Source organism: Camelus bactrianus, chromosome 34 (assembly GCF_048773025.1).
Source record: "Camelus bactrianus isolate YW-2024 breed Bactrian camel chromosome 34, ASM4877302v1, whole genome shotgun sequence".
In the NCBI taxonomy this organism is placed as follows: domain Eukaryota; kingdom Metazoa; phylum Chordata; class Mammalia; order Artiodactyla; family Camelidae; genus Camelus; species Camelus bactrianus.
The window spans coordinates 4,427,539-4,455,162 of NC_133572.1; the positions used below are offsets into that span (position 1 = coordinate 4,427,539).

Below are 27,624 nucleotides of genomic sequence, written 5' to 3' on the forward strand. Positions count from 1 at the left end.
TAAGTGAGCAGACAGGTTTAACCATGCCCCACCTGTGGGAAAGGTCCACAGCCGTTATTGACACTGTGATCACTGGGGAGACGCAGCCCCAGCTCCGCAGGCTCCAGGCAGAGGACCCAGCGCTGGTGGATCCTGGCGGGCACACAGCTGATTCCTATGCTGACAGTCCCCTCATGAGCACCCTGATGACAGAACCTTTACTGGGAGATGTCGGGAGCCCTTGGCCCTTTCTAAACGCTTTCCCGTTGCTGATCCGCTGCTGTCCACCTCACTCTGGGGACACGCCTCCCAGGGCCATTAGAACCCTGCCCTCTCTGTTCAAAGCCACTTCTACAGCAGAAACCCACTGGCTGTATTCCACGGAAGATGTAAAGGGACAGGCTGACCGTGAACCTGAGAAACGGCCGAGCCCTGCAGTCTGCCCTCCTACCACTGCTCCAGGCATGCTGTTTGAGGGAAGCTGGGAGGGGAAGCATTCTGACTCTATTAGACACAGACTTTGCTCTGAACCAGCAGAGAGGCGGGGTCATAGGAGAAGTATTTTAGATTGTGGGCGGGTCAAGACGAGGCACATTGGGCCATAAGGATGGGAATCCCGTTCAGTCTATTGCACCTATGACTATGGCACATGCCACCCATCCAGGAGGAGCTGGAGCTGGGAGGTTTCTTCCTCTGATGGGACTATCTCTACAGCTGGCCCGGAGCCGTATTAAATTTCTCCTTCTTCCCCCAGAAGTGATGCACATCTCAGTTTAACAGATGTTGACTGGGTGCCCATCGCTTGCCAGAGGCTGTGCTAGGCTCGGGGACGCAGAGATAGTAGGACTTGGCCTCTGCCTTCAAGGAGACCAGGGTCTTGTCTTCCCAAAGGAAACATAACCAATTTACAAGGGGAAAATGTGGGTGATTCCCTGGAATCTCCTCATGACACCCCACAAAGCAGCTACCAACAAGTCCTTGCTCCATGAATGTCCCCAGGGCGAGTGGCCCCTTCTCAGGGCTGGAGTTAGTGGTGGAGAGAGAGCTGTTCGTTTCTCAGGAAGGGGAAATGAGGTACAGGATGGAGGCAGGAACCCAGGAATCCTGCCCCACTTCCTTGGACCTCAGAGTTGGCCACTGGGCTGGTTTTCTCTGGCTCACCTCATAAAGACAGATCCCTCTTGCCCCTAAAAGTCTCCGGGGACAGCTCCTTCCTGCCACGCACACTTCCCATTATATCATGAAGCCTCAGGAGTCAGGAAACTCTAACCCAAACTCTCTGTCCCTGCTGCTGCGGAGTCAGCCCACTACCATTCCACCATTGGAAACAACTTGTTTTCTGCCAAGAAAATGCCTTCTAAAAGCCAGGTCAAGTGCACCACCTCCAGAAAGCCCTCCTTGGTTGCCCCTGCCCTAATCTAATTATTCTTTTATTCAGTGTGATAGGGAGGCAGTTTCCATCTGTGCCTCAAAAGTTCAGGCTCTATGCACTGCAACTGCCTGGCCATGCCAGGCACTCAGCAAATGTCCCCAGAACAACATCAGCAGCCAACCAGGGGGCCAGAGTGTGGGGCAGATGGCAATTCTGGTGCCAGGTGTCTAACAGCTCAGACTGAGACTCCAGCACAGGCTGCAATGACGTGATTGTATTTTACATGACTTTACACAGCGCCAGAGATGTGGGCCGGGACTGTGTGGACGGTTCACCTGAAGTTAAAAGCAGAGGGTTGGTACATGCATCCCCCATCACTTCATCAGACCCTCCAGGGATGCAGGGACCCACTGGCGTCTGGGACCCACTCACTCCTCAACCTGGTCTACACGTATCCCACACTAGGTGGGAGCAGCGACAGGAAATCTCTGCCAGGCGGAGACACCATGGATTTAGGCCTCTAGGTCAACTTGCCCTCCGGGAGCAAGCCTGTCGCCACTGCCTGTCCTGCAGGGAGATGGGAGGGGAAAGTGGCCACAAATGACCGGTTCCCACAAGGCCTTTGTAGGATGCCCTGGGCGTCTCCAAATGCAGTCCTGCAGAGGCAGTGCTCTGAGGACCAGCGTGGAGGCCCCTGGGTGTCCGAGCGGATCCGGCTGGGTCTCGTGCAGGGGCGGCAGGCAGGGAGGGCACCCACCACAGAAGCCGGGCTCCCGCCACGCGATGTGCACGCCTCTCCGGGCGCAGGCCGCCGCGTAGCTGGCCACCGCGTCGCACAGGCAGTCTCCGCCGTCGGAGCACGAGCACACGTCGTAGCGGCAGTTCTGCAGGTAGGGCAGCGGGCCCACAGCGCTGTGGCAGGCCTCGAACTTGGGGGACGTCACGACGGCGCAGCCCTCCTCCGCGAACCTGGCTGTGGGGACAGAGCAGCGGCGTGGCCGGGGCGGCGCACAGCCCGAGCCCCGCGCGCGCCCAGACCCCACGGCCGCAGGCTCTGAAACCCCGCCCCGCGCCTCCCCCTGCACCAACGGCAAAAGCAACGTCTCTCGGGTCCGGGAAGCACTGCAAGTTTTCTTCCGCAGCCGTCTACTTTCTTGATTGGCTTAAATACATAATCAGCTGCATTTCCCCAGCACATGCCCACCGACAGCGGAGACTCGGTTCCGCAATGAGCTGGGGCAGCTGGTCGGGCTGAAATGCTGCTGCGGACGAACCTGCCCACGGCCGCCCCGGCGCCCCTCTCCAAGGATGACTGAGTCTGAGTCCGTGTGCCGGCTGCCCCGGCAGACCAAGAGTGTCCCGGGGAAGGGTTACGGGCTACTCTTTTCTTTCCCAGGGCGCCGCCCACGGAGGGCGCGCAATAAAGAGACTTTGAAGAATAAACGATCCACATGTAGATAGTCAAATGCTGATGGTGAAAGCAAAGACCCACCCACTCACCCCCAACAGGACCCGTCCTCGGAGGCACTGGAGCCCGGGGAGCTAGAAGCTCCGGGGGCCTGCATTCCCCCGCCCCCACGGTGGGCACACCGTCCATCCGCGGAAGGCACTGGAACCCGGGGGAGCTCTGGTCTGGGGGGTGCGCCCCTGCCCCTCACCGCCCGCGGAAGGCGCAGGGCCCCGGGCCCCCGGGCTCACGTACTGTGGCGCGGGTTGAGGCTGCACGGGTCGCTGGGCTGCCTCCGCAGGTCCTCGCAGTCTCCGCGCAGCTTCCAGGAGTTCCCGAAGTGCTCGACCAGCGGCTCCGCCAGGCCCGCGGGCGTCAGGAAGTCGTCCCCCCGGTTGCCGTTGTAATTCCCGCACAGGCCGCAGGTCCTCCCCGCGTAGACTGGGGACAGCTGCCAGAGGACAGACCAGCTGGGAGCAGCTGCCGCCAAAGCAGCCACAGCTCTCTGTCGCTAACGGGATGGCTTTCCCCAAAAACGCTCCCCAGGTGAAAAATAAATATGAATTTAATAAACCGCAGCTAAGCCCTAAGCTACAGAAGGGAATAAAAAAGGGAAAAGGGAAGTGCAGTATCTGCTCACCACCAGCTCCACCCCCGGCTCTGAAACCATTAGTCAGAGACCCGCTGTGTAGGAAGGCATTTAGAGATCATCCTGTCACTTAAAGAGAGATACTGCGACCCAGACAGGGATAGCTACTTGCCTGAGGTCACACAGCTGGGACCAGCAGATGGGCGGGGCTCTGCCGCCCTGCTTGTCAGAGACACCCAAGCCCGTGGACCCTGATACCCGTGGCAGCGCAGCGAAAAGCCAGCGGACCTTTCGTGCCCATTTATCCATCGCCCGCATGGGGGAAGCAGAACATTCATCGCTCTCAGAACATGCATCGGACGGCAAAGAAAAACACCTTCCTAACTTCTTGATTTTGACTCAGCCACTGAGCATCACTGAGGAAAAAAGGCCATAAGCTGAGGACCCCAGGGGTTGTGATCATGGCCAGCGGAGGTGGGGGACAGTGAGGCTCTTGGGGAGAGCACCAGGAGGGGTGCTGGCCACCAGCATGGGGCGTGTTCTCCAGGCTTCAAGCCCAAGGTGCACATTCAGGGAGGACTTGGGGAGCTGAGCCTGTACCCCAACAAGGTACAACCGGGGGCATCTGCCCGTCTCTGTTGGGAGGGCCCTGTTTCAAATCCAGGCAGTGGCGGAGTCCCCATGTCCCTGACTCCTGCCCTACTGATCGTCGCAGCTGTGTGCCCTCCTGTGTTCTGACCCCTGCATGCTGTGGGCCTGGCCCCGGGCGTCATCTCTATGAACCCCTTCCAGCCTCCGGCTCTGATTCACAAGATGCAGGATGAATAATCTCGGGGAGGTTTGGGACCCATATAAAACGTACCCAGATAAATATCATTAACAAGGAAGAACACAGAGTCACGTTCCCTTGTTTTGCTTTAAAACATCAGGTGCTGGCACGTCCATCGGGGACCCGGCCCTTCCCTGGCCTCCCACGGAAAACGTCAGTCCCCCTGACCTGGCCCTTCCGGCCCCTCCTCCACTGCACCCATCTCCCCAGGGTTTATCACTTCTCACATAGGATACAGTTTCCTTATTGGTTTAGTTTATCATCCAACTCCCCACCCATTAGAATTTAAACTGAACAAAGCCAGGATTCTGGTCTGTTCTGTTTTCACTGTTGTTACCTCAGCCTCAAGTTCAGGGAGTGAACGGGTCACCAACGTCTGGACAAGGTCGTGAGCAAGAGAGCTGCTCCTCCAGAAGCCGCTGAAACGCCACACCAACGCCCAACACCTCGCCCTGGGAGCCCCTGGCGCGCCTCACCCAGCTGCCTTTGGGGGACAGGTGTGTCCACCCTGCTGCTCCCCGGTGGCCTGCCTCCAGCCAGCGTCCTCTGCCCAGCAGTCCCCACAAACCCCGGGGTCAGCAGCCCCCTGCACAAGCACCTCCTTTCCTCCTCTGACCCAAACACATAGGGCTTTCCCCAGGCCGGGGGTCGTCCGCCCCATCCTGAATCTTGAACAACGAAGGCTTCTTGTTAGACCGAACCCCATCCGGAGCTAAGCCTGCACCCCATCTCCACAGAAACAAGTCCTCTTCTCTCCTCAGAAGAGACAAAGGACCGAGGAGCCTGCGGGGAAGACGAGATGTACAAGAAGGACCTGCGGACAGTGGGGAGAGCCCCGCAGATCAAGAGTGCCCTTCGGTGACGTGGGAGGTGCCCGAGAAAGTGGCTGACGGGGCAGCCCCCTGAAGACCGGGGTGCAGGTGACCCAAGATCTGCTCTCACTCTGTAACCGAGTGACCCTGAGGCCTGGAACAAGTCACTTTCCTGCCCCAGACATGAAAGATCTTTATTTCCAACTTAACTACGGGAGGGATTGGCGAAGATCTCCAAGAGCTTCCTGCTCTATGGTCTGTGGTTGCAGGTTTAAGTTTTATAAAAGAAAAAAAAAAGCGTTGATATGGAACTCTCTCAGGGACATTAAGATAAGAGCAAGAACGTGACATGATGAGAGAGGAGGAAATGAGGATGTCTTAGGGCCACCCCGACGCCCATCCCAGGATTGTGCCGAGGACCCAGTGAAAGATGGGGCCTGGGGACTCTCCAGGGGTCCTAGCATATCTAGAGCAGGGGTCCTCAAAGTGTGGTCTTGGGACCCATGGGGGGTGGCCCCTGAGGTCCTTTCAAGGGGTCGACGCGGCCAAAAGTATTTTCATAATCACAGGAAGCCGCTACTTGGCTTTCTCCCTCTCGTGCTCCACAGTGTACAGCGGAGCTTCCCGGAGCCTGCACAACACGTAATGCTGCAGACGACTGAGTGCCGCGGATGAGACTCCAGCTGTCTTCTAGTCGACCAGCCATCAAAGCAACTTGCAGACATGTAAAACAATGGTATGCTTCTCAACACTGGTTTTTGTTTTGGAAAACAGATTCTTTTTAAAATGTATAGTAATGTGTAGTAGCTTTATTATTGTTAACTTGCCAATGAATTCATACATATGATTTTAGATGTCCCTGATTTCATTTCTAACCTGGTAAACATCAATAGATACAAACTTCATAAAGGATCCTGGGGTCCTCAGTAAATTTTAAGATTGTGAAAGCATCTGAAGACCAAAAAGGGAGCAGCACTGGGCTGGCGGCAGTGACGCTGCCCGGAGAGCAAGCCCAGCTCTGCCTGCAGTGGGGTGTGGGGTCCTGGGCCCAGCTCCCAGCCCCCGAGCGCCTTGGTTGCTTCATTTATGAAACAGCAGTGACAATACCTTCTAGGGAAATTTTCAGAGGGAAGAACACACAGGGAAGCCCTGTGAATGTATCGATTCCTATCCACCTGCAACTCTGGGACCACAGGGAGCAGGGGAAGTGGTCCCGAGGCTGCAGGGGCCCCAGGACAACCCTTCCCAGGCCATGCGGACACGACACAGGGTCTTGGCTGTGAGTCCCACAGCAGCTCCCCGGGGACACCCCTTGATCCCAGGCCTTGCTGCAGCCAGGAGCCTGGGCAGCAAACCTGCTGCCTCCCCAGCCCTGCAGGAGCGCCCCAAGTCTGGGGGCCCTTGGGGTACCAGAGCCCAGAAGTGAGAACTCCCGGGGTGAATGAGCAGCGTCCAGACAGCAAACACCAGCCTCTCACACACAAGAGAGGCCTGTTCCTGGCCCTGGGGAGAAAGGAATTCTCCTCCCACCCCGAGCTCTCCCACCAGAGCACAACGGGGACTCTGTGAGGTCTGGCTGCAGGGGGGCTGTGTGCGGGAGGGCACCTACCTTCACCAGCAGCCTCCCGCGGCCATCCCAGTCTATCTGCAGGTCCTCCCCATAGCTGAGGTGCACAGAGGCCATCACTGTGTGCTGAATGCGGAGGTCACCTGGAACCAAGCAAGGACAGGATTCAGGCTAAGATGGGGAGAGAGAAGGGGGTGGCAGGCAGATGGATCTTAGGGAGAGATGGGGTATCTCACAAAGGACTGTAGAATGAAAGCAGTGAGTTAGGGGGCATCTGGGGATGTACATGAGGCTTAAGGGGGGGATGTCTCAGAGGAAAGGTGCTCAGAGTGGGTGTAGTGCAAATAAATAAGGCTTCTCAGGAAGGTGCCTCTGTAGTCCCTCCGGAACCTGCCATTCCCTATACTGCCACCAGGGGGCAGCAGAGGCTCCTGCGTCCTTAGCTTAGGCAGGTGCCCTGAGCCTGGATCTGTCTTCAGGTGAATCTCTTAACGCCCTGGGCCCCTCTGCTGTTGCACATGCGTCCAGGCTGAGTTACTCAGTCCTTGCATCTGAGCAAAGCTGACACAAGGTAGGAGGCATACCTCTTGCCCTAGGGAGCACATCATCTCATGGAGAGACACACTGCATTAAACACACACGGACACACTGTGTGCCCACTGGCCCGAGCTCACCCACAGAGTGCAATGCCAGGATAACAGGCCATGGGGCATTCATGGTCAGGAAGAAGAAGAGGGGAGGGGTCTGGGAAGTACTTTGAGAGTGAAAGTTGAGATTATCCCATGCAAAATGGCACTGCTACCTGCTAAAGTCACTGAAAAGGTTTCCCCACAGGTCACAGGGTCAACCTGGCTTTGCCCATGACGTCCTCGGGTCTGACCCATCACCAGCCACCTTGCCCCCATCCAGTGTCCTCTGCTCATCCTCCTCTTCCAGGAAGCTTTCCTTTCTTGCAGGATGCAGGCCAGGATACCCAGTCTGCCCTCCAAAGATAGCTCTCCTTCCCATTTCCACAGAAGAGCCGGGCAGAGAGCATGGCTGACGGGTGGGGACACTGAGGATGAGCTGGGAACTGGGCAGGGGAACCGTGGGGGAGGAGGGAGCCCACCTTGCAGGAAGGGGATCTGGACGTCCTGGCCGTCCACGGCGACTCCTCCCCCATGCTTCAGCTTCACAAGGCTGTTGTGCGGGCTGGACAGGCGTACGGTGACAGAGCGAGTGCAGACAGAGTCGGGGTCATCGGCACACTGCCAAGAGTGGCCCCAGAGTGATGTCATTGCACCCCCACCAGCCCAGCAGCCCCACCCAGCACCCTTCACTCGGGGAAAGACCCCAACCCAGACGGCAGGCCTTCTCACACGGGACCACTCCCTTCTCTCACAGAATGATCTCTGGGAAGGGCCCTGGCCCAGGCCTCGGCCCTGCCCAGCTCCCCAGGCTCCCCACACCCGTGCCCGTCCTGGTCTGGTCCTTTGTAAGGATTCTAGGCCTCGCTGGTCCTTGTTCCTTGGGCCTGCAGTTCCAAAGGCAGGCAGGGACTCGGGTCCTCAGGGGAGCCCCCATGCCCCATCTTTCCTCCCCTCTGTTCAGTTGACCAGAAGAAAGAAGTGCACAGGGGTGCACAGCAGCGCAGCTGAAGGGATGGGGCCAGCTTCCCTGCCCCACCAAGGTCAGCCGGACTGCCTCGCCCAGGCTCACCTGCACGGTATCTATGATGACAGAGAAGGAGTGGTCCTGGCAGTCCCGGGCCAGCAGGTACTGGCAGACCCCGCTGAAGGTGAAGTACTTGTTATCAAAGCTCTTGAAGTGGGACTGTCCTGTGACGAGACACTCCCCTGGGGGGTCACAGGGAAGGGGAGAGTGTGTGTCCCAGTGGGTCCCCTGGTCGGGGGGACACAGGGAAGGGGAGAGTGCGTGTCCCAGCAGGGCAGGGCGCCTTCTGGGGACACACAGCAGTCTAGAAGGGGCTCCATGGGAGGACTCTATTCAGGCCCCACTCCTCTGACTCTGAGAGGTCAAGGCTGTTGGTCAGTTGGAGGCCTCAGGGCAGTGACAGCCACACCTGTCAGTAGTAGAGCAGGACCAAAACCCTCGGCTCCAGCTCCGAGCCTCCCCATGGCCACCCCGGGTTCTGGCTCTGCCCCACGCCTTCAGAGGCCTTTCTCTGGGCTGCCATTGTTGGGGGTATTCCCCCCACCCCAGGAGCCCCTGAAGGCAAGTGGGCAGAAAGGCAGCCCAGAGCGGTGATGGGGGCGGAGGGCGGGGCTGTCTCCAAGCCCAGCAGGGGCTGGGACCCATCCTCACCCACCTCCCCAGCTGGGAGGCGGCCTCAGGCCTCCTCATGGGCAAATCCATGCTGTAACTTCAGCAGGGCCAGTGGGGGCCCAGGACACCATCTGCCCATGATCTCACCACCACCCGAGCCAGCTCCCCAGCCCAGGCTGATACATCGAAGGGTGGGTGCGAGGACTCCCCCTGCGTCCCCCCTACAGCTTGAGACCTCACCTCACCCCCACCCAGCTGCAACTCCGTCCTCCCCAGGGCCCAGTGCCGGCCCATGCTGCTGGCCCATGCTGCTGGCCCAGTGCACCTCGGACCACAGATCACACATCCTGGAACACATCTGTGTGGGTGGCAGGGGGTGGGGGTGGGGAGGTTCTGCCAGCGTCTGCAGTGATTCCCCACTGGCCCCACCCCAGCTCAGGGCAACCCCATCTCCAGGGCCCACAATGGATCCATTGAAGCTGAAACGGGCATCTGGACCCCTTCCCAGCCTCCCTCCGTGTTTCCTCCGCTCCTTGCCTTCCACTCTGCAGAAAAGTAAATGCAGACACAAGCCATAAAGTAGGGCTCTCCTTCCCTACCCAGACGCCCCAGCCTCCTAACAGCAGAGAATCGTCCCCCGCACCGCTGACCTGGCCTGCACCCCAAGTCCCCCCAAGAGGGTCCTAGAGCCAGTCCCACTAGCGCCCATCTCCAGGGGCTGGCACCGTGCCGTGCAATGCAGTCGGGGGTCCCCAAAGGCCTAAGGGGGACCCAGCTGCCCGTCTGTCAGGCACAAACCCAGTCAGCCCCCACCTGCCGCCTCGTGCCCACGTCTGTACTGAAGTCACAGGGTGGCCCTGTCCTTGGAACGTGTTGGAAGGCAGGGGGAGGGTGAGCAGCCCCAGGTTATGCTAACTGTCCCTCTGCCTGGTCCCCCGGGCCGCTGACCCCTTCCAGGATGGCATGAGCCAGGAGGGCACGCTCAGGCCGAAGAAATTCAGAGAAAGTAGGGAGGCCCCAGACCGCCTTCACCAGAATCTCCTTCTGGGACAGTAACAAACACAAATGCCTTTGGTTCCCGACGCACAGCTTCTAGCACCCTTCCAATGCCCTAGGTGATGGGGGCGTCTTTTGTTCTAATGAAGCCGCCTTTGGTGGGTCCCTAGAGAGCTCCAGGATGGGGTCTGGTGACCGAGAGACCAAGGCATGACTAGGGGCTTGGAACTCCTAGCCCCACCCCCACCCGCAGCGAGGGCTGGAGATGGAGTTAATAATCAATCACGCCTACGTAATAAAACCTCCGTAAAAACTTTCACACAACAGAGTCTGGACAGCTTCCGGCTTAGGGAACAAATCCACACGCAGGGGGGTTGCGCACCCCGGCTCCTCAGGGACAGAAGTTCCTGTGCTCGGGCCCTTCCAGACCTCGCCCTATGTGCCTCTTCATCTGGCGTTCATTTGTGTCCTTGACGATGTTTCTTGCAATGGACCGGTAATAGTGAAGGGTTTGCCTGAGTTCTGTGAGCCATCCGAGCAACTTTTGAACCTGAGGACGGCACTGCGGGAACCCCCAGTTTGCAGCCAAGGCGGACAGAAGCGGGTGCCCCGGTGACTCTATACCTGGGGCTGCCATCAGAAGCAAGAGTACTGGAACCGAGCCCTTCGCCTGCGGGGTCGGCACTAACCCTGGGTAGTGGGGATCAGAACTGAATTAAATTGTAGGACACCGGCGGGTGCCCAGGAAGTCAGAGAATGGGTTGGAGTAGGGGGAAGACACACACATTTGGTGTCAGAGTTTTGTGGAATCACTCTGTGCCTTCCCACTGCCTGACAATATAATCATATTTAATATATTAAATATTAATAATAAATAATATTTAATATTTCTTGACTCCCTCCAAGGTCCCACGTCCTGTATTCATGTCTTTGTGTGACGCCCTCACCTTGAGTGCAGACTGGTCGTGTGGTCTTATTTCTAGCAAATACAAGTATTTGTGTAATACACATTTCACCTGCCTGAGCCCACAGCCCACACTCCCAGGCCAGGACGGCACGACCCTTCCACACTCATGGGATTTGGGCCACAAATGAAAAGCGCTCCACTCATGACTTCCCGGGTCCAGAAGAGCGCCTTCCACACACTCCCCCAGGAGTCTGAAATTCTGTCACCAAGGGGGGCGGTATAGCTCAGCGACAGAGCGCGTGCTCCGCATGCACGAGGTCCTGGGTTCAATCCTCAGTCCCTCCATTCAAAGTAAAGCTAATCGCCACCCCCACTGCAAAAAAGAACAAAGACCATGAAGTCCTGTCACCAGAGCCTTGTTTGAGGGGTAGTCCAATTAACAGACATGCTCCTTCCGCATTAATCCTCACCAAACATCTGTGGTTCAGTGGAGACAAGTCAGCAGAGCCGCTCCGGTTTGCAGAGGAAGCGGAGAGAGGCTCAGGATTACAGAAAGGGAAGCCCACGGCCCGTGCAGAAATCACAGCTTTGCCTGGGGCAACCCCAGTCCTAACCAGAAGAGAGGTGCGCGGGGAGCAGTGAAGCCCCCGCCCCTCCCCATGCAGACTCATGCTCTCCCCACGATTTTTCCCTCCCTCCTGCCCCCAAACACAAGATTCTCGGTACTCAGCAGCCTTTAGGATGCCCCCCCAAAGTTCCCACCGCCTGTATTCCCGTCTTTGTGTGACGCCCTCACCTTGAGTGCAGACTGACCACATGGTCTTATTTCTAGCAAATATAATACAGCTGTCACCTTGGAGAGCAGGTTTTTAAAGGACCGTGGCTTCTGTTTTGGCTGCCCTGTCTCACTCTCTCTGAGGTCACTCACCCTAGAGGAAGCCACGTGTCATGTCACGAGGCAGCCCCAGGGGAGGGCCACGTGGAGAGGGACAAAGGCCTGCCCACCATCACGGGAGAGAGATTCAGCGTGACCCTCTCACCCCGGAGGAACCTTCAGTTAAGACCACAGCCCCAGTCAATAACCTGACCACAACTTCATGAGACATCATGGGCCAGAGGCACCCAGCTAAACCGCACCCAGATTTCTGACGTACAGAAACTCTGAGAAATAAATGTCTGTTGTTTGCTAAGTGTGAGGGCAATCTGTTACACCTAACAGACAACTAGTACACTCTCATCTTACTCCAGAGAATCAAAACTCAGCTCTCTAAGGCTCATAATGTCAGCTCCTCCAGGGAAGCCCCAGCCTGCTCTTTGTTTTACTAGCAGAGCCAGGCATATTCCCTTCCAGAAACTTCCCACCAGAAGCTCTGCCAGCAATCGTCACGCTGGCGGATAAGACAGCCCCACTGCCAGCTGACTCTTGGCAGGTGTAGAGACATGATATGTGCTATAGGTATAAATGGACTGAGAGGCAACCACCAACTCCAGAACTAGAAAAAGAAGGTCAGAGCTGAGGCTTTGAACACACAGAGTAACAGCTTATTGTTGTGTTGGCAAAATAGCAAACCACTCCATAGACCACAGAGATGGAACTAGCTATCTTCCCATCAAGCCATCAAGAAAATTTCTTGCATCCTCAACAAAGTTATCATCCAGATTTTGAGCTGAAAACCAGGGGACGGTACTGTCTGCCCCAAACCAAGCATTCCATCATGTACCCAATGGGTGTTTAAATAATTGTTGGATGGATGGATGGATGGATGGATGATTAGATGGTTAGATGAATGTATGGTTGATGGATGGATGGATGGATGGATGGATGGATGGAAGACGTTCCCTATAGAAAGTGGTTATTAAGCTTTCCTAATCTGGTAGTCATTCTGACAAAACACAGTAAGTTAAATTTCTAATTCCACCCTTGGTACCTCATAGACTTTATACAATAAATGCTTACTATTTAGATATTAAAAGGTTTTTCCACGGGTCAGCTGCAGCAACCTCATGTCTTTCTTTCAAAGGGTATGATTATGTTAAACTGGAGCATCAACATCACTTGCAAGAGCATCTTTTGTTCTTTGCGCTTTTTTCAAGAATTGTACAGAAGATAAATCGGCTGATTGGCCATCCCTGGGCCAAGTAAGTGGCCCAGCCCTGATGCCCACTTTCCATCCAGTTTCCATCTAGTTCCAGAATTTCCCCAGTGTAGTGGGCACTAAGTAAGTCCTACTAAGTGACTCTAAAGCCACAGACCCCAAATACGAGCCCAGGCGTGTAAGCTCAACCCCCTGCCAGCCCACCAAAGCCAGCGTAGCCTCTTGGCGCCAAAGGGACAAGAGCTTGCCATCAGACTATTTGCCTGGCTGTTTTTTATTGCGCTCCACAAACACGGTGACCCACGAAGTAGTGTCCAGCACGAGCACTGAGGCTGAGCTAGTCTTTAACTAAGCGTGGGGCCTCGCCAGCACTCATGAGAAATGGCAGAGACCCTCCTGCCAAGGGATGGGTCAAAGACGTGGAAGGGGAGTAGAGGGAAAGGCAAGAGTAGAGGTCAGACCGTTGTCAGTTTGAGTCCTGTCTCTGCCTCATAGCAGCTGTGTGACTTTGGGTGAGTTACTTAACCTCTCTGGGTCTGTTTCCTCTTCTGTAACATAAGAAGAAGTTGTACCTGCCTCATAGGTCGTGGTGATGAGGTCATACATGCAAAGTGCTGAACACAGTGCCTAACATACAGCAACCATCACAGAGGAGAGGGGCATCAGGAGAAGAGCCAGGGTCAAGGGGGGGGGGTGAGACAGAGGCAGCTTTGAATGGGCAACGTTTGCAGTAAATAGAACAGAGTTGAGGCTAAACAGAGGAGAAAATAAAGGCAGAGATGATAAGGCAACTGCCCCTAAACAGACTTTCCAGGCAGGAGGGCGTATTCGGTGGCCTGGTTTTCCTAGCTTTTGGATGGTGCCAAGGTCTTCAGATCAGGCATTCCAGAAAATTCCCAAAATTACTCACTCTAAGCTTAAAGAATTGCCAGGCCCTTCTTCCTCTTAATTTTCCAAGGAATTTGCGTCATCCTTGTTTAGTAACCTGACACCTCACAGTTTTTACAGCTCATTCAACTGTAATCCTTTGAGCAAACAGATGAAGAGAAACGGACAATGAAACCTTAGCCCACGTGTGTTCTCCCCATTCAGCTGCTGGAGGGCCTCCCGCTGCTGGCCCAGGGCAGGTTAGCATGGCTGGCTTTGTAAGGGAGCTGTGGTCGGGTCGCATCCAGCCCTGCGGTCCCCGGCTGGCACGGGAGGCCACTCGTCTGCGTTCAGAGCGGGGAGGGAGGGGAGGCTCACCTACCTGGACACTCCTCGTTGCTGCAGATCCACAGGCTGTTTCGACAAATGCTGTTGGGGAGAGAAGCACAGGTCATGGGGTGGTTCTGTAAACACAGGCGTCCGGGTTTGGGAGACTCCTGGAAGACTGCCACGCGGGGGAAGGTAGCCCAGGGAAGAGGCCTGGCGTTCTCCTCCCGCATATGCAGGGTCAGGCAGAGCCAGCCGCTGGCCCAGGGAGACAGCCAGAGGGGCTTCTGGAGGAAATGGCTGGAGTGAGGCTGGAGCAGCAGAGCCTGGAGGGCAGGCCCCCAGGTGTCCACTGGGCACCACGGCCTCCTCCCACCTAGTGGGTCAGTGATCAAGGAGGGTAGGACCGCCTGTGGCTTGGTGACTGTCTTAAAGTCCCTCTTCAGGGAGAGAGAGTCACTGATTAAAGCACAGTTGGGGGAAAGTTAGAGATGTTTGCTTATAAAGGGACCTTTCACACACACCCGCCTCCCTCCTCCAGGCAGATCTGTGTACAAGCCTTTCTCTCCATCATCAGCCTCCACGCCCTTCCCCAAACCACCCCCAGCCCAGGCCAGGTCCCGTTTCACCTGCCGGTGCCCTTACTGCCCGCGCTGGCCCAGCCAACCCCTCCCACAGCCCCGGGCAGGTCCCCCAGATCACATGGCTCAGCCCAATTACCAGGTGTTGCAGTCTCGCGAGAAGGAGGCACCTGGCGGGTACCGCTTCCCAGAATGCACGCAGGAACACTCGGTGCTCTCCACACAGCGGCTGCCATCAAGGAGCTGCCCCTCTGGGTCAAGGGCATCAGGGCAGAGACTCAACCTTGCCATCATCACTCATCTCACAACTACAGAATCCCCACGGGTTCAGCTCAGGGGTTCTCATGGGAAGGGCAAAGAACTCATCCTGGGGGGCTGAGCTTTCACAGTGTTCAGTATGGGGGGGGTGCTATTTATCACCTCTCTACTGATGAAGAAATGGGGAAAAGAGATTTGTTCAAGGTCTTCCAGTAGAGAAGTTGTGAATCAAAACACACAGCCCTCTCAGTAATTAACCAGAACTTTTCCCCGAAGCTCACAAGTCTCTCCTGAAAAAGACTTTCGAGTGCAAAGCTGAGCTCACATGGCAAACCCAGGAACTACCTCAGAATATCTTTCTCCCAGACCATTCCCTGATGTTTAACCAAGAAACCATGGCAGCTCAGAGTGGGCCACGTGCTCCCCAAACAAAGCCGCTGTTGGAGCCCAGACTGCCCTTCTACTCCCCAGACGCACATGCGTTCGTGGGTACAGAACACCAGGAAAACGTAAATTAAAAATAAATGCCAGCTCAACCCTGATCACTCTGGACAAAGACTGAACTACATAAAAGGCCTCTGATTTCGGCAACGGGGACCAAACACACGTGGCCTTTGGCTTCCCCCATCAAGGGCACTGGCAAGGAGGTCTCGGGCGTGTAAACAGAGCGGGAAGTCTGTTACCAGGGCAGCTGCAGCCGTCCACGCACTGCTCCCGACACGCTTCGCTGACCGGCGGGCTCCGGCAGGTTCTGGTGCAGGGGGACACGCACTCCCTGTACTCCATGCCCACGGGGCACGCCGGTCCTGAAACGGAAAATTCAGTAGCCTCTCCAAGGCAGCATCTCACAAGCCACACCGTGCCCAGAGCCCCCTTTGTCTGCCCCCTCTGTCTGCAGGGCCCCGGGGCCCACCTCCACCCCAAAGGCACCCCAGTGGCCAACGTCACCTCCAAGGCCACCCCACTGATCACTCCTCCCCTAAATGAACAAATTCCACCATGTGGGTCCTGGCTGAGACTCGGCAGGGTCACCTGGGACCCCCACCCCTCCCCCTGGTCCTCTGATCTCCATTTTGCTTCTCTCTGCTCTGTCCCTTCCACCCAGGGTGTCCCTGTGACCCTCTCAGGGTGACGCCAGATGCCTCCAGGTGGAAAATGCAAGGCCTGGAAGCCAAACACGGGGTAGACAGTGTCTTCCATCACATCCCTCCTCTGAGGGCTCCTCCTCCCCCAGAAACTGGCCCCAGGCAAAGGCGCCGCCCAGTACCAAGTGCACAGCGTCACGCCCCCTCCCCACACGGGGGACGTTCGTTCCCATCTACGTCCACCGAGCAGCAGGACTGTCCCCGGAGCCTCGCCTCCTAAGCCTCTATCCTCCGCGCAGACCCAGCTCCTCATGGACAGGGACTGGCTCTCCTTTCTCTCCTCACCCGCCACTGACTGATGCTCAGACCACAGGACCAGAAGGACCAGAGCATCTCAGCACCCCAAACCCTTTCTCCTCCAAGATACCGCAGGCACCTCCTCATCCTACCTTCAAAGACCTGAAAAGCAGCAACTCCTCCTCTCAGGGGCGAACCCAACTGCTAATAACCACCTTCCCCACACCCCCCAGCACAGATGAAAAGCTCTAATTTATAAGCTGAAAAACACAAACCAAACGGGGTGTGTGCAGTGTAAATACTTGGCCCCACTCCCCTGCGTGATCAGCCGGTGTGATCTGCGTAATCATCACAGGCTGCCTGTCCATCGGCACACCTTTGGACCAGTGGGAAGTCTGAGGGGAGAGGACGCTTCTTGCAAGGTGACTGGAGAAGCTCCTACTTAATTGTGATAACTGGGGGGTGGTAACAGTGACAGTGACTAGGCACCCAATGAGATCAGATAATCAGGTGAGGGCGAGGGATGATGAGCACGCACCTGGAGGCGAGGAGGGATTTAATGAAAGGGAAGAACTTGATAAACGCCTACAATGACCCCAGGATCACCCCGGGGACACTCTGGCCACCGCCCTGTTCCCAGTCAGTTCAGACACTAACTGCTGAGATTCCCCTTGGAGCCGGGGAATGTTTTTGAGTTTGAATTTCCTAAGGGAGGCACGGCATGAGAACAGAGGCAGGAGAAGTGATGCGGGGAACTTAGGAGGGTGTCTCAAGCCTCCTCCAAGCCATTAAGGCAGGAGATTCGCTCTGTGACCAGCAGACACACAGGAGCCAGGTGGGAACTGGGCACCGGGATGCGGGTCTTGGCAGGCACTGGCTGGTTGGGGGTTGACAGCCTGAGAGCCTCTGGAGTGACACGGGGACAGACGCCGCTCGGCCCCACGCTGACTCACGGCACGCGCTGTGGTCTGTCCAGCCGTACAGCACCATCCCCCGCTGGGCGCAGGCCCGGGCGTACTCCAGGAGCACGGGGCACGGGCACTGCAGCCCCTGCACGCACGGGCACAGCATCGTCTCACACAGCGCCACGAAGGGCTCTGGGTCCACCAGGGGGTGGCAGCGGGCGAACACCGAGGCACTCTTCAGAAGCTGGCACTGCTCCCACAGGCCCTGCAGGGAGGAGGTACCACGTCAGCACGGGCGGCACCCACACCGCCTGGCCCTTCAGGGGTTCGCTTAGCAACTCCCGACCTTGGTGCTTGGAGACCCAGCCCCGCCCAGAAACCCAAACACACTCCCTCACACCCAGCAGGTGCTTGTCACGTGTGTCAAACTACACAGTCCAGCGGCCAGTGGAGCGCTCCCCGGACTAGGGCGACCTCCTAGACAGAGCCCTGCCAATGCAGATGCCCAGGCCCTGGCCTGTCTCTGGAGGGAAAGAGCAGAGAAAGACTCCTGAAGGGAGCTCTGCACTTGAAGTTCTGCTGAAATTCCGCGGGAGGCCGTGTGGCTCAGACCAGGAAGGCCGGTCAGCATCTGCTTTGAACTCACCTAGTCTGCGCCCCTCCCTGACCTTGGCTTCTCCAAGATGAGGGGGCTTCCTCAGAGACGAGGAGGTGGGACAGAGTGTTTTATAAAGTAGAGCTCCCTGGGCCTCAGCCCCAGACGTCTGAACTCAGTGTGTCGGGGATGGAGTTCAGCAAACATTCCCCAGATGATTCCTGAGGGCAGATCGGATCAGCTTCCATCAGCAAAAACATGCTAGGACTCTCTAAAGGATCCCAGAGGCAGCGCCAGGCCAGGGCTATTCTTGGATTTTATCAGTGTGTTGATACCCTCAACCCAGTAACACAGGCAGGTTTGAAACTGCTGTCACAGACGATTCCTGTGACACATCAGCATAGACCCCCCACATGCACCTGTGAACGTTTCTGCAGCCTGTGTGTCAGGGACTCTAAATTCACATCTTCTTCACAATTTAACATCTCTGAAAATGGGGTGCATCTTACAAGAGGTATCACGCTTTAATTGGCAGCTTCTCCCTTTTTTTTTCTTTTTAATGGAGGGACTGGGGATTGAACCTAGGACCTCATGCATGCTAAGCATGTGCTCTACCACTGAGCCATTTCCCTCCCCCCAGCTTTTTCTTTCTTAGTGACACATGCAACAATGACGTGTCTTGGAATCAACAACGTCTCAGCTTTTTTTTTTTTTAACAACATATACTGTTTTTTTCATTTAATTTTTTTTTTGGTGCGGGGAGGGAGATAATTAGGTTTATTTATTTTTGGAGGAGGTACTGGGGATTGAACCCACGATCTTGTGCATACTAGGCATGCACTCTACCTCTTGAGCTATACCCTCCCCCGCGACAACGTCTTAGCTTTGACACAACACCATCCTGTCGCTGTAAATAATCCACACAGGGCGGGGGTGGGGGTGGGGGACGATTCCTTTCCAGCACAGATGTGCTCCCCCAAGACTGGGAGCCAGGCACCTGTGAAAGGAGAACGGGGCATCTACAGGGAGTGCTGCGCCCGGAGGGTGAACCAGGGCAAATTGGTCCCCTAAAGGGGACGGTGAACAAGAGGAAAGAAATGACCGGTTCTGAGGACAGGGAAACCCAACCTGCTCAAACTGAACACAGGATGGCCGGGGCAAGGCTGCGTAAATGAGGAGCCAGGAGCCAGGCCCCTGGGCCTCGTCTGGAGGACTGGAAATCCGACCCGGTGCCGCTCACCACTTAGGAAAGCCACCCAGGCAGCACCAGGGCCGTGCTGTGGACCAGGGGCCCCGCCCCTCCCCACCTGCACAGTCAGGACCAGGCACCTGCTGGCTACAGGCCCCAGAGCGAGGTACCCTGGGAGCTCCAGGGCCAGCTGGCCCAGGCAGCTGGGTGTGGCTGGCTCCCTCTGCACCTCAGAAAAGCAGCAGCCGTGTGGGCTGTGAACCGCAAAGCCACAGCAGACAGACTGGTTGGCAGGACAATTAGCAGCTCTGCATGCTGGGAGCCAGTGGCTGAGAGCAGCTCTCCCTCCCTCCCCAACCCTCCTCCTTCTGACTGACTCCCTGTGGTTGGAGATCCCGCACCCACTGAGTGGCTGAGAAAAAGCAGAGGCTTGAGCCTAGCTCAGCCACTGCCTGCTGGTGGGGACAGAGGCAAACCTTGTCCCTTGCTGGAGGAGGGCCTCCTGGAGTAAGGCAGGAACAGTAACCAGACACTGCCTCGCAGGTGGACACTCAGAGCCGGGCGCCCAGCAGGGAGCTGATGAACAGAGAGGCTGTTGTGGGTCCATCTGCCACTGAGGGCTTGGTGATGACATGCATCCTACCATTTGCCACCTGAGCACAGCACACTGGGGAAACTGAGGGCTCTGAAGACAGTGCCAGGAAGAGTCCTGCCCTAGACTTGTTACGACTTCATAGCTCGGAGCCCAGCTTTTGCCTCTTCCGCATGCTGGCTGTGTGACCCAGGCTGTTTACTCAACCCGCCTCCTCTGGGTTTGGGGGTAATAATAACAGTGCCTCCCTGAAAAGAATGAGGTGAAGACTGAGTGGAACAGTGCATGTAAAATGTTTCGCCTAAGAAATGATGACTGGGGACCCCATTCCGCCATCATCCTCGGTATCCTGGCCGCCAGAGAGAGCCCTTCCACCGTCCCTCCTGCAATCAGGCTTAGCCTCCAGATGGTGAGCAGGTCACCAATAGGACAGAAGGACGTCTTTGTCCCTTTCCCCATCTCCACCTGCCTGCGTTGCATAGGGATGAGCGGTTGCCGTGGCAACACTAGGATCCGGGGGGCTCGTGGTGAACACAGGGCTGCTCCTATTGGTCTTTCATTCGGGAGGGTCACGCTCCTCCAGAAAAAAAGTGGGTTTCTTTCCAGTGCGGGGGTGGGGTGGGGTGGGGTGGGGGAGAGACTCGCTCTTCTTTCGAACTCTTTCTAAGAATCTCCATCCTCACTGCCCAGCGAGGTTCAGGGAAGGAGGCTGAGGCCTGGGTCTGTTTCCTTCCGTCCCGCTACACCACCTGACCCGTTAGACGTGCCACTCAGTTCTTATTTTGTTTATTTGTGTCCTCTCTCTTTCCTTCCTGGAGAGCCTGGCCAGAGTTTTGTCAGCGTTGTTTACTCTTTCAAAAGAAAACCAGCTCTTGGTTTTATTGATTTTTTCTCTATTTTTTAAAAATCTGTTTTATTTATTTCCTCCCTGATCTTTTTCTTCCTTTCCTCCTGCTGATTTTAGGTTTTGTTTGTTCTTCTTTTTCTAATTCTTTTAGGTGGTAGGTTAGGTGGTTTATTTAAGATTTTTCTTGTTTTTTGAGGAAGGCCTGTACAGCTATGAACTTCCCTCCTAGCACTGCTTTTGCTGCATCCCTTAGATTTTGTGTGGTTTTGTTCTCATTCTCATTTGTCTCAAGGTATTTTTTAATTTCCTCTTTGATTTCATTGTTGACGCATTGCTTTTTCAGTAAGAAACGCCACTCAGAAAGTGAGCTTACTGGACTCTTAAAGGGCAGCTGAGGGCGTCCTCGGGAGGCGGGTGCTTGGGCCCTCGTCGCCTACCTCTTGCCTCATCCACAATTTAGGACCACAGAAAAATGCCAAAAGGCAACTTCATGGGAGTTTTCCAGCGATGGCCGCCACTGCCTGGGCTGTAGGGCAGTGCTTTGGGGCAGTCCCTTCACCACAGGACCAGCCCTGCAGCCACGGGGACCAGGCACCTCGGCGGACACAGTAACAGCCAGAGGAAAGACGAGACTCAGGAGTCCGGGTGTACCCCTACTTTCGGAGCGAGATGGGGCGGGGTCCAGCGTGGCTGTCTCCAGCTGGCCCTCATTCATCTTTTCCTTGCCCAGAGGAAAAGTGGGAACGGTGCTCCAGCCCATTTCCTGGGAGGTCCCTGGAGGTATTAAATGGTTTCCAGAAAGCCTTAGCTAGAAGGGTGTTTTCTGATCATTTGCCTGCAGGATGGGAGTGGATTTCTGCAGACACAGCCACCTCCCTTAGAACGATTCTTGTGGCCTCGGCCATGTGCACCTGAAATCTGCCTAGGACTTCTCTCTCAGACAAGAGGAAAAGTCTGTCCTCCGGTCCAGCCTCTGGTCAGCCCTGGCCTGAGCTTGGCCCACTGAGGTGACTGCAGTGTGACAGTCAGGCAGGTCTTTCAGGGGTCCGCCAGCCCCTGCAGCCCACGCAGCCTCAGCCCGCGGCGGCAGCACGGCGACACAGGTCATCCCCCAGACCAGGCCAGGTCCCAAGACAAGACATCTCCAAGGATGCAGGTCAGAGATGGAGCTACCACGTCCTCTCAGACCCAGTTTAGAGACACGGACCGGAAGGAGGTGACCACACCTCCACTCAGCAAGCACTGGCTGTGTGGTCAACACAAAAGGCAATGGAGTGGGGGGTGGAGCTCAGTGGTAGAGTGTGTGCTTGGCGTGCACAAGGTCCGGGGTTCAATCTCCAGTACCTCCATTAAAAAAAGAAATATTTAAAAAATTTTTTTAAACTACAAAAGGCGGGTCTGACTAAGTCCTACCCCAGCTTTGGAGGGCAAAGTTCCAGCTCATTAGGGAGGCAGCAAGGCCAGGCCTTCCGTGATCGGAGCCCAGCCTCCCTCTCTGGTTCACCCCACCCTCTCCCAATCTCCCACATTACTGATGGTTTCCTGAATACACCCTGATGTCTCAGTCAATTTCTTGCACACCTACACTGTCCAGGCACGGTCCCAGGCAAGGCACACGACAGAAAGCAAACAGACTGGGTCCCAGCCCTAGTAAAGCCTCGCTGGGGAGGCTGTCCCTCTTCCCATCCCCTCCGCCCTCCCTCCTCTCCCCTGCTTTGGCCCCACTAACTCCTACTCACACCTCAGCTCAGGAGCTACCTCTTCCAGGAAGCCTTCTCTGATCAGTTCCCGATGTGCCCATGCTGCTAGGTTAGCTGCTCCCACAGCTCTCTGGGCGCATCTACTCTTGTGCCAAAATTAGCTGTTTCTATGGCCATCTCCCCAGTTTCCCTGCAGGCTTTTCAAACATGGGAACTGTGTCCCTAAGACACAAGTACCAGGCAATAAAGAAGGGCCAGGTCGCCTCTGATAGTCAAGAACACGACAATGAGAAGGTCAGACCCCCCAGTTCTCGGAGCTTTTCGTCTACCTGCACCAGATGTTCCCACGAGAAATGTTTACATAACAGCCCAAAGACACAGTCTCAGTTTAAGGGGGTCTTCCCAACGGTGAGGCCAACCGCAGCTGGAAGGAACCTGCACCTGAGATGCCGGGGAAGGAGGCACGGCCTGAACCAGGCTCTGGATGCTACACAGGACCTAGATTCAGGGCAGGAGGAAGGCCATGCCAGGCAAGGCCGACGGTATAGATTCAGGTGGGAGAAGAAATAGAGTAATTACGGTCGACCCAAACAGGGTGTTGTCAATGACGCCCCAGCAAAGGCACAGCTGCTCCAGGACACTGTTCTAATAGGTCCGTGGCCTCAGCTTCTCTCTCTAGATGACCTGGCCCCTGTCTTAGTCCCAACCTAACAGACTCTCCTTGAGTAAGTCTCTATTTTCTCCTAAGCTCCTGCCTCCAGACCCTTGGTTTGTTCCTCCCTGAGTAAAGTGCTCAGAGATGCCTTTCTGATTCGTCCCCAGTTACTCCATCCACTTTAGGGTTTGATGAGCAGGCTGGCCTCTGTGTCCACGCCTGTTCCCACGTGTCCCCTTGGATCCCAAGCCATCCACGATTTAGGTGTCTTCGTTTGCCCTCTCGTCCATGGGACCTGGGCACAGTCACGCACTGCAGTGGTGGGTGGGCCAGCAGAACACAAGCTCCTGGCCAGCTAGGCAGCTTCCTCTGGCCTCTCACCACCCACCCAAGGCTACTGAGCTACAGAGCCCGGGGCTGGACTTCCCCCCACGGACTCTCCGCCCACCTCCCTACTTTAAGGAGAGGCAGACCAGCCCCCTCCTCCCCTCTGCGTGCACTGCACTCCTTCCTAACCCAGGAAATAAACTTGTTTCAGAAGACATCATTCACCTGCTCCCACACGTTGCCCTTCAGAGGTCTGAAGACCCCCTTCAAAGACCACAAACCTCAGAGAAAGGCTGGATAAACACTGCCTTTCAGAGCTGGAAACTGAAGCATGGAGAGAGTAAAGCATTCACCAGTTCAGTTCTCAAAGTCTGGTCCAGGGAACACCCCCTACAGGCTCCCAAGATCCTTCCAGGCAGCCACGAGGTCAAAACTATTTTCATAATAACACTGAGATGTTATTTGACCTTTATGCCCTCATCATTTCGCAAATGCAGAGTGGAATTTTCCAGAGGCTACGTGATGTACGGTTATCACTACAGCCCCACGGGCAGAAGCAGATGCGAGGCTGCAGCTCGTTTCTCCCAAGCCAGACAGCAGAGGGATCTGCAAAACTGTGAACAGTGCCAGTCTTCTCCCCAGACTTTTTTTGTTTGGAATACATCTTTATGTTTATTAAAAAGATGGGGTTCATGGTAAATAGAATGTGTTTCTTACTTTTAAATGAATTAATAGGTTTAAAATTTTCCATTTGAATAGCTAACATGGTAACTTCCAACAGATATAATCCACAGAAGCAAAGCCTCTTCGGCATCCTCAGTCACCTTTAAGAGTGTGAAGGGGCCCTCCGTCTATTTAGCTTGCCAACGTGTACCAGTGAGGCAGTAACTGAGCTGGACTCAAACTCTGATTCCATCCCACAGGCCAGGCATCTGCCACCAAACCACAGTTCAGCTGGTTTTCCACGTCCCCGACGCACCCACCCTCCCCACCTTGTTTCCTACCAATCAGATTAGAAAACAGTGTCACACAGTGGACACAGCCCAGGTTTCAGAAGTACAATGGGGCTGGAATCCCAACCCTGTCACTTACAAAATGTGTGGCTTCAGGAAAATCATCTCCCCTCTCTACACCTTTGTTTCCTCACCCGTAAAAGAGGGAGATTGAGGAAGAGACTGAAAGTTGTCCAGGATGTATTCCTCCCTTCTCTCTTAGTCATTAAAGCCTTGGTTGTCAATCTTCCCCTGGATACCTCACCACTGGGAATAAAGATTCCACTTCTTGGCCACCTTTGCAGCTGGGAGTAGCCATAGGACTAAACTTTGCCACCAGGGCAGGAGCAGGAGGGTCCTGTGCAACTCCCAGGAAGCAGCCTCAAAAGGAGGGGGTGCTTCTGTCTTCAACCTTTTCCTTCCTACTGCTGGAATGTGGTCATGATGCCTGACGCCTGAGCTGCCATATTGGGCCATGAGGCTGAGGACAACAGAAAAACAAGCCAGAAGGACCCTGCATCCCAACACCATGGCATCCGCATGGCCCTGGACATCCCACCCAGAGCTCCTTGACAACGAGAGAGAAATACACTTGTATGCAGCGTAAGCCATTCCTACTTTAGGTGTCTGGTCACAGCGGAAACTAGTCTTAACTAACATAGACAGCAATGCTTGCCTTAGGCACGGCTGTAAGGTAAAAACTAAAGGAGGTCACACAGGGAGGCAGTCAAGTGCTTGCAGTAATTTTCACTGGCCTGCTGTCAGTACTAGCCAAACAGCTGGGAAATGGCTTCTCCTCAGCTCTTTGCTAAACCATTCTGGCAGGGAGACCAAAGAAGGGTCAGCTAATCTACTTTCAGCATCTCCCTGGCTCCGATGCCCGGCATCAGCTCCTTCTCTCTTCCTGCATCTCTTGTCTGCGGTGCCAGAGGCTGGCGAGAGAGCGCCAGCCCAGCTCCGTCCAGCCATGACCTCACCCTGCCTGGGTGGGTGTGCAGACCCAACTGGGGCCCTGCTTCATTACATTTTCAGTTCATTAAAGAAGACCAGGCCTCTCCCTGGAGATGCCAAGCCTGTTGGAGGGAGGGGGGAGCAACGCAGCACCTCTCCCCAGGGGCAGACGGGAAGGTGGGGAGAAAACACAGCAGCAGGAGGTCTGAGGCTTAGCTACTGTGCTGGTTTTCAAACGGCTGACAGAGGAGAAGGGGGTGGGGGGCATTCCTAGGTCTGAAGTGAACAAAGAAAGCGGGGGCTAATATGGAAAGTGCAAGATTGTTCAGCCAGACCCTGGGGTGGGTGCCCTGCAGCTGTCCCCGGAGGCGGCATGGAGGCGCCCAGGCCTGAACTGGTCCAAAGGAGTGGGTTCAAGAATTCACCCCCAGGGCAGGGCACCGTTTCTTACTGGTCAGCCTGCAAGGATGGAAGGGGGAGGGTTGCTGGTTCTATTTATAACTTCTGCCTGGCCTGGGATGCCCACCCACATTCTAAGATCTGGCTCAAAAGGACCCTGTGAAACTGGCTGATAGGATTTCCACTAAATGGATGGCTTTTGTGGACTTGGACATTTCTCTCTCTGAGATGGTTGGGGAACAGTCCTCATGAGAAGTGGGGTAATTGGGTATGTTGCTGAAGTCCCCAGTGCCAAGAGAGATGGCCACGGAGCTCTCCAAAGGACCCATCCCCCCTCTGCCCTGCTCTCCTGGGTGGCATCTGAGTTTCCAGAGACTGGGGCAGGGCCCAGCTGGCTGGGAGGGCAAGGGCCTAGGACCAGCCCCGGGATCGCAGTTTGGGGTCGGTCCAAGCTCTGGGGATGGAACCGCTCCATCCACCCATCCCTCGCTGATCAGGAAGGATAACCAGCTCTGTGATAAGAGAGTGCACGTGCCCCCCTCGACCCAGCAATCTCAACATCCTTTCATGAAACGTTTCCTAAGTGTCTCTCTTTCATCCCCCTGGTGAGGACTGGAATCTGAAGGTGCCCATCAGCACAGGCTTACTGAGATGTCTGCATACTGACTCTGTCCAAGGCAGATCTGCAACCTCGTCCAGGGACAAGACACACACGAGACACGAAACAACCGTGGAAGAGAACACCACTGACGCTCTGTTGGGTCAGTAAAGGACCAGGTAGTGCAATGAAAGGATGCTGAGCTTGCTGGGTTGGGCCGGGGGGGCGGGGGGGGGGGCATGTGCACCTTATCTGACCCTCCAGTGGGGTCGGCTGGCACTCTCTGAAGTTTATAACACCCCCCCCCCATTCCTGGGCTCTCAGTGTGCCTGGAGCCTACTGACCCCTTAACCCCCAACTCCCCAGGGCAGGACTCTCCGCATACCTGCATTTCTGCAAGAGAAAAGCATCCTAACAAAGCTAAATGCCCCAGGAGACAGCCCGGCTCACAGCTCCCTGGGCGGATGGCCTGACCTCCTGCCCTTATCAGAGTCCTAAATGCTATTATTCAGAGAGTCCCTGACAGTCAGGTACCTGTGTGCGAACTGATCAGTCAGCCCCCTACCCTTGTGGGCACAGCCCCCTCCCCTAATAAAAGACCCCGCCCGGTCACCCTGCCGCTCACACAGGCACCCCTGTCTGTGTGGCCCGTGGCTGCCTGTAGCAGCGTATCTACTAAACTTCCCTTTGTTCTTAAATCCTCGTGGTCTTTGGTAAATTCTTTTGACCACCTGCATTGCCTTGTGTCCCACGACACCTCCTCCAGCGTTGGTCAAACACCCTGAAAGGCCAAGTTCTGCTTAATTTGAGGGAAGTCTTGAAACCCTGTGGCAGCCCCCAGTCTCTGCCTTGAGGCTAGACCAAGGTCATGTCCCAGCACAAGCACAGGAGCTCACTGCCCCGTCTGTGGCCCTGGATTCAAGTGAAGGGGTTAGCTCCAAAAGGATTCTTGGATCTTGGCAAAACACACAAAAATAAATCCTCACTCCTTAGCCTACCGAAGACTTAAGAAAGAGACTCAAGAGCGGTTCTCACTCTACAAAAAAGGGAATGTGTGTGTGTCTGTGTGTACGTGTGAGTGTGTGTGTGTGCTTGTGTTCAAACCCCAACTTCGACCTAAGCATCACTGGGACATAGTGGGTGGGCACTGGGAATGAAAAATATTGCCTGACTTATCAGTAAACAAAGGAGGTTGCAGCCAGCAAGCCACTATAGCCGGCCCCAACGTGAGCGAGCCCTGAGGGAACTCAGCCTGGAGACAAACCCTCAGGGCTGCCCAGCTGACAAGCCCTCAGCCTCTGCAGCTACCCCCAATGGTGCCCCCGAGGGGATCAGGATGGAAAGAAAAACTAGTCATCTTGAGAACCACTTCTGAGGCTGGAGAGAACTCTATGGGCCAAGGGCATAAAAGTGGCCTCCCAATCAGATCGCAGCAGCAGAAGCAGGAGAGGGACCTCCCTCTCCGGAGGAGGTGATTCTAAGGAAGAGCAGGGTTGCAGGGACTACACCCACCAAGGGAAGCGAGGCCAAGGTCATGGCCATCGTGTATTCTGCAAGTCGCACAGTGCGGTGGCAACACACCCAAGGCTACACGAGTACA

General features: G+C 55.7%; 1 protein-coding gene across 3 annotated transcripts in view; it reads right to left on the bottom strand.

The window, feature by feature from the left end:
• The window catches only part of VWF (von Willebrand factor), a 114,414-nt gene that overhangs the window by 64,931 nt on the left and 21,859 nt on the right, over positions 1-27,624 (bottom strand). For all 3 annotated transcript variants that reach the window (XM_074357439.1, XM_074357438.1, XM_074357440.1), the window contains 9 exons: positions 17,228-17,444; positions 15,576-15,698; positions 14,774-14,885; positions 14,109-14,155; positions 8,294-8,430; positions 7,704-7,842; positions 6,638-6,738; positions 3,054-3,249; positions 2,109-2,324 (listed from right to left, as the gene is read on the bottom strand). In XM_074357439.1, the coding sequence (XP_074213540.1) occupies positions 2,109-2,324; positions 3,054-3,249; positions 6,638-6,738; positions 7,704-7,842; positions 8,294-8,430; positions 14,109-14,155; positions 14,774-14,885; positions 15,576-15,698; positions 17,228-17,444 (1,288 nt within the window). The remainder of the gene's footprint in view (positions 1-2,108; positions 2,325-3,053; positions 3,250-6,637; positions 6,739-7,703; positions 7,843-8,293; positions 8,431-14,108; positions 14,156-14,773; positions 14,886-15,575; positions 15,699-17,227; positions 17,445-27,624) is intronic.